General features: G+C 34.5%; 1 protein-coding gene across 2 annotated transcripts; it reads left to right on the top strand.

Moving 5' to 3' along the window:
• Positions 1-5140: 5140 nt before the first annotated feature.
• LOC136815124 (uncharacterized) lies at positions 5141-9196 on the top strand. Of its 2 annotated transcripts, none has more exons than XM_067071566.1 (3): positions 5141-5237; positions 7358-7865; positions 8050-9196. In XM_067071566.1, exons 1-3 carry the CDS (start codon positions 5223-5225, stop codon positions 8217-8219), a joined length of 693 nt encoding a protein of 230 aa, XP_066927667.1. In that variant the 5' UTR covers positions 5141-5222; the 3' UTR covers positions 8220-9196. The 2 variants fall into 2 exon arrangements, with proteins under 2 accessions (XP_066927667.1, XP_066927668.1); XM_067071567.1 differs by lacking the exon at positions 5141-5237 and adding an exon at positions 6185-6383.
• Positions 9197-10573: the final 1377 nt, after the last annotated feature.

Here is a 10573-nt window from a genome sequence, read left to right as displayed (position 1 = left end):
CAGTAATCTCCTTTAATAATTCTAATATCGCGACCAGAAACATCGTGATCTAATCTTAGATTCTTTCTTTTGATCGCCATCTAGACGAGAAGATACAAAAGGCCAACAAAGGAATTGGTCTTATGAACCGACTTCGCAAGCATGTGCCTAGGAGATCTCTACTAACCATTTATAAATCTTTCCTTAGGCCTCATCTTGATTATGGTGATATCGTATATGGCCGCCCAGGAAATGCTACCTTTGTGCAGAAGCTTGAATCTATTCAATATAATGCCTGTTCAGGCTGTTTTCGTGGAACGTCTCAAGAAAAACTATATTCAGAACTTGGTCTTGAAAGTCTTGCTGACAGGCGCTTTGCTAGAAGAATGACATTCTTCTATGGAATTATTAACAATTTAGCCCCTTTGTATTTACGTAACTACCTGCCAGTAAGACTTAAAGTACCGGATAGCCTTAGAACAAGAAATCCTATTTATCCTCTTAATATAAGAACTGAGCGTTTCCGTAACACTTTTTTTCCTTACTGCATATCTCAGCGGAATGTTCTGGGAGGTAATATAAGAGATCTACCTTCAATTTAAACTTTCAAAAAAGCAATCCATAAATTTTTGAGACCCAAACAATCACATGTTTTTGATGTTCCTGACATTCAAGGAGTGATCTTTCTTAATCGACTTCGGGTCGGTTTCAGCCATCTCAACGAGCATAAATTTAGACATGGCTTCCGCGACACTTTAGACCCTTTCTGTGGTTGCCGAACTAGCTCAGTTGAAAACACTCAGCACTTTCTTCTGCACTGCTCTATATATTCCCATGCAAGACAATCTTTGTTCGACAAACTTCAAACCCTAGGCATTGTTTTTCATCCACTTAACCCTCCTTTTTTCTGTCGGCTTTTATTATATGGGGATGAAAGTTTGACTTCAAATCTAAATAAATCTATTCTTTGTTCTGTTGTTGAATTTCTTAACGAAACTGGAAGGTTTAGCGGTGCTTTATTTTAGGCTTTTTCCTAACAATTGTAGCTTCCTTCCTTCCTTCTCCAAGTTTTTTTATTGACTTATTTATTGCCCCGCAGGGACTTTTGTTGCTTCACGTAGCGGACTTGCTCACCAGAAAAATATTCATGTTCAGATTCATGCTGTTTCTTCCGATTCTGAGCGGGCCGCCGCGGTTAAAAAATGTTCGCGTGCACCTAATACTATATCTCTGTTGTTGCTACTTGGTACTTTATAAGAATCAAATCAATGACTCTTGATTGAAGGCCATATACCTTTCGGTAATTAGTTCTTAGAAAGTAAACAAAGAATGGCGAAAAAGATGAGTATAATTATTTTTATTATAAGCATCTACTTTATAAGAATCAAATCAATAACTCTTGATTGTAGGCAATGTGCCTTTCGGTAATTAGTTCTTAGAAAGTAATTAAAGGATGGCGAAAAAGACGAGCATATTTATTTTTATTATAAGCATCTACTTTATTAGAATCAAATCAATAACTCTTGATTGTAGGTATATCTTTTGGTAATTAACTATTAGAAAGTAAACAAAGGATGGCGAAAATAATGAGCATATTTATTTTTATTATAAGCATTTTCTTTATAAGAATCAAATCAATAACTCTTGATTGAAGGCAATATATCTTTTGGTAATTAATTATTAGAAAGTAAACAAAGGATGGTGAAAAAGATGAGCATATTTATTTTTATTATAAGCATTTTCTTTATAAGAATCAAATCAATAACTCTTGATTGTAGGCAATGTGCCTTTCGGTAATTAGTTCTTAGAAAGTAATTAAAGGATGGCGAAAAAGATGAGCATATTTATTTTTATTATAAGCATCTACTTTATAAGAATCAAATCAATAACTCTTGATTGTAGGTATATCTTTTGGTAATTAACTATTAGAAAGTAAACAAAAGATGGCGAAAATAATGAGCATATTTATTCTTATTATAAGTATTTTCTTTATAAGAATCAAATCAATAACTCTTGATTGAAGGCAATATATCTTTTGGTAATTAATTATTAGAAAGTAAACAAAGGATGGTGAAAAAGATGAGCATATTTATTTTTATTATAAGCATTTTCTTTATAAAAATCAAATCAATAACTCTTGATTGAAGGCAATATATCTTTTGGTAATTAATTATTAGAAAGTAAACAAAGGATGGCGAAAATAATGAGCATATTTATTTTTATTATAAGCATTTTCTTTATAAGAATCAAATCAATAACTCTTGATTGAAGGCAATTGGTAATTAATTATTAGAAAGTAAACAAAGGATGGTGAAAAAGATGAGCATATTTATTTTTATTATAAGCATTTTCTTTATAAGAATCAAATCAATAACTCTTGATTGAAGGCAATATATCTTTCGGTGATTAATTATTACTCGGGTGAAACAAGGCATGTCCCAAATATATTTTGCGTGACGCGCACCGCTTCCAGTTATTCCTTAACGTTCATATATAGCTCAAAAGAATCATATCAACAAGCGGATTTCGAAAAGTGCTGGATCAAAAATTTGCATTAAGCCAATCTCAAGATATCGGTCAAAAACTGATTTTGACGTTATAAAATACATCGAAAAAACACGTCATAAGTGAGATTCAAATAAAGTCATTATTGAAAAACAGCGATAACTTCAATTTTATTAATGCAATCAACACCAAATTTTGACTGGAGTTGTAAATTAATAATTCTGAAATATTTGTTCAAAAATTTTCAGAAAATTTAAATGACGTCATTTGTTGTCGGGAAAAATTAAAATACGTCAAAAAATGCTGACGTCATAATGAATTTTCAAATTTTTTTTCATGAAATATTTTAGAATCGTTAATTTGGTTAATTTCGTAGTGTACATGTGTCTTTGTTTCAATAAAGAAAAAAAAATCGGAAGCAAACAGCTGTTTGGTTGCTTTGGGAATAAGATGATTAAGTTTGGGCCGGGGGGGGGGGGGTACTTAGGCAAAAATGAGTGCTGGGTATGTGCGTGCCTTAAGGGTAGGGTTTTTCACCCTCCCAAAGTCTCTCTAAGGGTTACCAAAACAACAAAAGTCAAAATCAGTCTCTCTAAGGGTCGGTTTTTTCACAAACTCGGGTCAAAGAAAAGTGAAAAGTCAAAAAAGTGAGAAAATTTTTCAAAAAAAGTGAGAAAATTTTTCGAAAATTGGAGAAATTCTTTTAAAAATCGAATTTCTTGGGCCCATTATAGAAATTTTTTGTGAAAAAGTCTCTCTAAGGGTTGGGTTTTTCTACACTGAGTCTCTCTAAGGGTCACCTTTTCACCAAAATTCAGTCTCTCTAAGGGTAAGGGTCCAGAGGTCTGGCACGCACATACCCGACACCCATCAATCCTAGTACCCCCCCGGGATTTTGGGTATACTCGTAGGAATATTTAAGATGTATGAAAAGACATTACGACAGTACATTTTTAACAAGTATATTGAAATATAATAGCCTTGTCATGAAAAATTGAAAAAAACTTCACATAATAAGCACAATTATCCAAACTTCTAGGGGAAACTGCCCATAAAGCCATCGATATATTTAAAAAAGAATTACGTGTTACGATTAGGAACCTTGTATCGATCATTTTGTCAGAGTATGAAAACCGCTGCCCACTTAGACGTGAAGATTTTAAGATAAGAAACTTTCAATGATAATGTGATGCAACTCTCAATGTTAACAAAATGCAAGCCGAAAAATGTTTCGTTATGAAATTAATATACTGCTCTTTTAGTCCTACATTAGACGATCCTATCGTCTACACATTATCACTGAAAAAGGAAAGAATTCAGGAAACGGGATAAATTTGAAAACGAGTTTAGTTCGGGGCGGAGTAAACAGTGGCGGAGGTTTTTACAGTGTTCCAAAACTCTACCGCCACTTTTTTCCCGTAAACCACCCTGACGCCCTAGCTCTTTCCCGCGTTTACTGACACTTAAACAGACGATAGCATCGTCTAGTCCTACATCAGTTGAAACTATTTCGAATCGCATTTTAACAAGGATTTTCGGCAAAATTAAGTTTTTCTAAATCAACCAAACAGTCTCTTTCTGTTCTTATAAATTAATAAATTGATGTTTTTTGCTTATGAATGATGGTACATCAAAGAAAAGCCGCTTTGAATAGATTTATAAAAGATTTCAACGACCATTTAGATCATTACCGAGACGTTTTCTCTCCACATATATCTTTATTACCTTCATGCTTAGAACACTCAAAGTTGTTGAATGGCTTAAATACAGGGTGTCCCTAATTAAAGTATCGAGTTTGAACATGCGATTGAGTAGAAAAGTTTGTGTGTGTTATCGCTAAAATATAAGAACGTTCTCCATCACACAGGCTTATTACAAAAGGTAGTTACAACGTATAAATTAATCGTAATGACAAAGAAAAAAGAGGGAGAGCTTAAAATACAATTTTGTGAACACGCACATAAAACTTTCTACTCATAGTTGTGTTTCGACTCGATACTTTAATTAGGGACACCCTGTATAATGTAACGTCTCCAAGAACTAAGGTGGAAGCTTTATTGTAACATTTGGTCGAGAAAAAAAAACATAATAAAATTCTTTAGGCGTACAAACGGAAAAATATTTCTCGCGAGCATAAACTTTCGCGAATCAAGACGTGAAATTGAGAATTTTCACATGAAAAAATGGTTTAGAGGGACAAATACTTCTTGGATTGGCTTGAAACATTTGTCCTTTGACTTATTAGTCTTTTAGCAGGCTAAAAAGTGCCTTAAAAGTTACATTTTATTCAAAGTTTGAAGTTTTAAAGATTAAAGATATCGCGAAAGTTTGTACGCCTAAAGTATTTTCTTTACGACTTGGCAACTTTCATAGTATCTTTTCCTTTAAAAGCATATATAAGTTTTTTCAAGTCATCTTGCCAGCAGGTCAAGGGTTTCAACTTTGGGATAGCTTTTTTCGTGTAAACGTCTGACCGTAAGGCTTGATGCAAACCTCTTATCGTGTTGCATTGATATTAGCTAGAATCACAGTTTCATAATACAAAATACTTAATCCGTCTTCTACTTTTATCTACATTTTTTGCTAAACATCTACCTCAAAACTGTTTAAATGTCTTTTTTGTATTTTGTGTCCAGAAAATTTAACTTGATATCAACTAATGCAATCAGAAAGAGTATTTTCTCTTTAGCTTGATCCTAAAAAGACATGAAAACATCAGCAAAGCTTTTTACTCGAATATGAAGATGTATGAGGTAAGGGTTTCTTCATGTGTGACTAAAATTGAATGGAATTTTGGAAAGATTCTGTTATATTACTGTGAAATCTTAAAATTAAGTCAATAGAATATATTGTTTTAAATTTGATAATCGGGCGAGCTTAAAAGCCCGAAATTCTAGAAAGAAATCTTTAACCTTTCCCAAAGAAAAAAATAAATCCTTGTAAGTTTTACACCGTTGGAGAGATTATTCAGAGTAGAATATTTTGAAAGTCAAAAGACTTGAAAATTTGAAACGTGAAGATGAAAAAAAAATGCGAAAAGATTTTGTTCTTTTGGTTCAAATATTATGATATTACACTTGTTAGAACTTTTGAATCTCACTGATTTTAAATTTGTGGCCGTTTTTTTACATTTTTGCCCTGTACAAGCCGGGTGTGACGGTGTTATTATTTTCCAATTTTCAGGATTCCGGGATGCAGCAAAAATTTTGACGGGAAAACGGTATTTCGAACCCCTACAAACCCCCCATATAAGGCTTCACTTATTCTGTCAAGGCCTTCGCATGTCCTCTTTTGTTCATAAATTATAGATTTTAATTCAGATCTCTGATAAGAAGGTGGGTGTTTATGTTTTCAAAAATTGGTAGCGACCAGGTCCTGATTACCTTCTTCAATTTTTTTGGGAATTTATAAAACTCGTTGCATATCCCTGGAATCAGCGATTTGTCTTGACAAACTTTTCTTGACGTCTTGACGATGACTTTCAGAAATGCCAAATATTTATGTATTTTTCCTGACGACAGCTTTCGAAACATTGAAATTTTAATACTTATTACTTTACCAGATTATCAGATTCCATTCATTCAATTTTATACAGTTTAATTTTCTCGCTCGTCGTCTAAGGAGATTCAATAGCGAGGTAAAATTTCAATAAAATCAGTTGACACTTTAGCACATAATGATGATGTTACGACTGAAATTAAATACTCTTACAGTGTATCTTATTCAACAATCTTTACAAACCTTTTAAGTCTCATTGTGTTGAAAAGAACAAATCATAGAATTATGAAGATATGATTTTTTTTGGTTTCATATCAAAATATATTAAGAGTTTTGACCACTCAATTGGTCATTTTGGAGACTTGTGTAGACGGAAAACTCATTGAAAATTTTTTTTAAAGGTATGTACCATAAGTCTTAGCAATTTTTAAGTTCTGCACATAATTTTTTATAAGAACGAAAGCATCCATCGTAGGGGGGGCTTCAAAATATCTGTTCTGAAGGCACGTTCCAGCTGGATATGGTGGTCTGTTCTTAGCGAACTAAAGAAAGTGGTCTGTTCTATTGAAGATTGTGACCAGCTGGAAAAATATGGTCTATTCTACTGAAGATTGGGACCAGCTGGAAAAATATAAGCTGTTCTTATAAAAAAATATAGTATCCAAAAAACAAGGTGTCTTAAGAATTTCCTATCTGTTCTGAGGGAATTTCAAAAAAGTCAAAAAGTCTTTGAGATCTGTCCTTTTCCTTCTGAATGTGAAAGCTGGAAATTCTCCATCTGTGTAGAACATCTGGAAATTGTCGATCTGTTCGCACAGATATTTAAACTGTTAGCTGGAAATTAAGTCTCTGTTCTTAAAAGTCCTTCAATCTCGAGCTGGAATTTAGCGATCTGTTCTCATTTTGTCAGCCCTTGTGGATAACAGTTAACTCGCATAAAATCAATCGCCTGGTAATTTCGTACCTGTTCCGAATGTTTTTTTACCTCCTAGCTGGAAAAATGCATATGTTCTGAAGTAAAAATTTCTCCCCTGGAAAACGAGGAACTGTTCTTAATTTAAGGAAAATTCTTCCAGCTGGCAAATAAGAACAGATGTTTGCAAATTTTAGGCCGGTGGCTGTTTCTGTAAGAACAAGTGTTATTTATGAGGCCTGGTTGTTCTCATTTATTGGCACTTTGTTGAGCCTGAAATTGTTCTTAGATTGTTCTTACTTCTAGATACAACTGAGACATTTTAGTTTTGATTATAAGCGTAAACTTCTTATGAACTGTTCCAGGAATCAATTACCAAAGCAATTTTTTAAAAACGAGGTAAGCGTTGCTTGTGACGTAATCCATTAAAAGGTCTTATACATTAATTTTTCTTTGGCATAGGTTCCGTCAGAAGAAGCCAATCGCAAAATGGGAATGTCTGAGAATTGGGATCGTTTTATCGCCATTACAAAATCAAAAGGCAAGAGCCATATGCAAGCTGCACAATATTGGGACAGAATGCATACATTTATCAGTCTATCAATGATCATTCTAGGTGCAACAACAACCTTTTTATCCTTAATCAGTTCAATACCGGGTTTTGTCATCTCCGCGTTAGCAGCCCTAGCAACTCTTATTTCCGCCATATCAGCATTTATGAGACCTCACGATCGACGTCAACTACAAGTGGACTCGGCAAAAGAGTTCAAAGTCTTAATGATGAAGATGGTTCGATGCGAGAAAGAACGAGAATACGAAGATTTGTGGAGAGAATTGAACAAAGCAATGATGGACGAGCCTTTTCTTCCAAAGAAGTATGTCAAAGATAATCCAGAAATGGATTGGACAAAAACACCGGAATTACAAATTGTTATTGCTGAAAAAGAACAAGAACTTGAGGAGGTTTTAGGTAAATCTATCCGCTGCTTTTTGAGTTCAGTATATCTGACATCACCGACTTGTAACTTACCTGAGTATGAAATGTTATCAAACGTTAGAAAATCTGAGTGGCCCCTCCTTTTTTGAAATTCATTCAGATTTATTGTCCTTCTATTCTTCTTTAAGTCACATGGAAATTTCAATTACATTTCTAGGTTCAGATCATGGAGATGATGACGTCACAGTGAACATGAATGGAAATCAAAACATGGATGATGGGGTGGATGTACACTACAATAATCTCGATGATAAGGCTCTGAACACACAACCTTTCAATGACGATGACGGTTCACACAAAGAATTGATCGAGAAGTCGCCTCAATAAACATTTGAAAATATGTTAGAGTTAGAGTCCATAGTGTAAGTTGGTATTATGCTACCTTCACAGTAGCAGCAGGCACGAGAATTCAAACTACAAAAACGATTATAAACAACTTTATCGCCGTACCTCACAGGGAACATAGTGATTAACCTCCAAATAAAACGTCATATATTGATGTTCATATTACTAAAATGTTATTATGAAGCGTCACACACAAATGGTACTGTCAGTGTTTTTTTTTTCATAAAAACATTTCTTTACTACAATACAATAACGAGCATAATCACATAATATTGCTAGCTAGCTACAAGTCATCATAACAAATTCTTGACCTAACCGCATTGTGGGCAAACTCATCCACAATGCGATCTGCCTCATTACATACTAGTCCAAATCCAACTTTGCCTTCGTCCTTTTCACATCGTCTCAAATTCAAAATAGTACCCATATACCAGTTTGCGCGCCCACATGACGGACGCTTCAACCGTTGAGTTTCAGTCCCGAAGGACAAAAGGCGAGACTCCAAAACAAAGGAATAACCGCTAGATACAATACGTCGTCATGATTGCGGTGCGTTCTATGCGCGTTTGGATTAGAAATTAGTAGCTTCAATTTCTCTTGCCTGAGAAGCGTTAAAGTTTTGCCTCTAGTCCTTCGGGCTCGAAACTCAACGGGTTCAACACTTGTGGCAAGAGCACTTATTATCTAATTGGATTATCGCATACATATTGAATCAGATTGTATTAGCTCAAGCAAGACACGTACCTTTTACCAAAATCCTCCCTCTTATGGGTGGGACCGAACATGAGGTATCACAAATAAATGAAGTATAATTTTGAATTGTGTAAATTGTAAACCTTAGATTAAACCTTAGAACTATTTCTTTACGCAATGAATTTTCATCCCTACTTGCAGAAAACGTTATGATAGTTCATTTGAACTGTAAACAGTTGAAATAAATAGAATCTGTATCTCTTTAACCTTCCCAATTTGAAAACAACTTCTCACCAGTAAGTCACCCCAGGGGGGGGGGGCACTCAATTTCTAAACGACAGCATGTGCCGCCAAAAAATGGCTTTCAAAATCGGATACCCATACAGTACAGCTCTTGAGCAGTTAAAAGGTTCAGTTTCAGTGCATTTTACCCAACGTTCCTCACCTGTACAGAATAGTTTGATTACATATCTTTCTATCAAAAGTACACCCTTACGAGGGTCTCGAAAAACCTAATCTCGGGTACCTAATAGCCGGGGGCTTGGAATAAGTAGGGGGGGGGGGGTTGGAAAAATCTGAAAAATTAATAAGCGGGAGGGGGTAGAATAAAAATGACCTGGGTGGAAAATTTTTGAAAAGGAGACTAATAGGAATACAGCATTATTAGGACAAAAGAGGGAACTTTCAAAACATTTTCCCAAAAATTGATAAGCGGGGGGGGGGCGGCTATTAGGTACCTGAGAGTACCCTTAAGGGCGGCACATGCCGTTGGTCGGGCCATATGATTGACCCCTCCGGGGGGGGGGGGGCACAGAACAAAGAAATGCCGCTGATAGACAAGAACGTGGGACTGGGTAAACTGAACAGACACAAAAGAGGCTGACACAAAAGAGGCTAAATTGATATAAAATTTTTTGACCATGTTTTCAACATCTTAGTTCACATCGGACATTACAAAACGTGTATTCGCGACCTTGAAATAAAAGGGTTCTATTTGACATTTTCTTTGATTTTGTTAAAATCGTTTTGAAAAAATTGGATGAAAAATAACCTGGTTCCACATTGTTGTTAACCTAAAAACCATGCTTTTCTGAAAGATTGTGTCCTACAACTACAAAAAAATCAATTTAAATGTTTTTACATTCATTTCCCCTGTTTTTATTAAGCAATGATTTTTCGGATAGAACCTTTTTATTTTTAATTTTCCCAAAATTGCTAGAATAAAAAGGTTCTATTGTCAATTTTTCTTAATTTCTTAAGGGTAGTTCGTACCAAACGTCTTATATTCAATTCTTTGGTCATTTCCACCAAGGACACATCTAAAGAAATGCATACAAGTGCATTAAAAGTGAAATTTGGGTGTTTTTCAATTATTCTGCTAAATAGAACCTTTTTATCCAAATTAAATAGAACCTTTTTATTTTTGTTGCTTCTTACCGGGAGAAGATTGCACGATTGGCAAAATAACGTCTAAAAGGTTCTATTTGCCTGATAGAACCTTTTTCTTCCAACGAAAAAGTCAAAATTGGGGATAGAACCTATTTATCTTCTTAATTTTGAGAAACTGAAAAAAGTAAACAGTAAAAGGAGTTGACAAAATGTTTCTCTATGCCCTCAAGATTTCATTTATGCATAAAACTCAA

This window comes from Clytia hemisphaerica, unplaced genomic scaffold (assembly GCF_902728285.1).
Source record: "Clytia hemisphaerica strain Z4C2 unplaced genomic scaffold, Clytia hemisphaerica genome assembly, whole genome shotgun sequence".
In the NCBI taxonomy this organism is placed as follows: domain Eukaryota; kingdom Metazoa; phylum Cnidaria; class Hydrozoa; order Leptothecata; family Clytiidae; genus Clytia; species Clytia hemisphaerica.
This window is presented reverse-complemented; position numbering and strand designations above follow the sequence as displayed.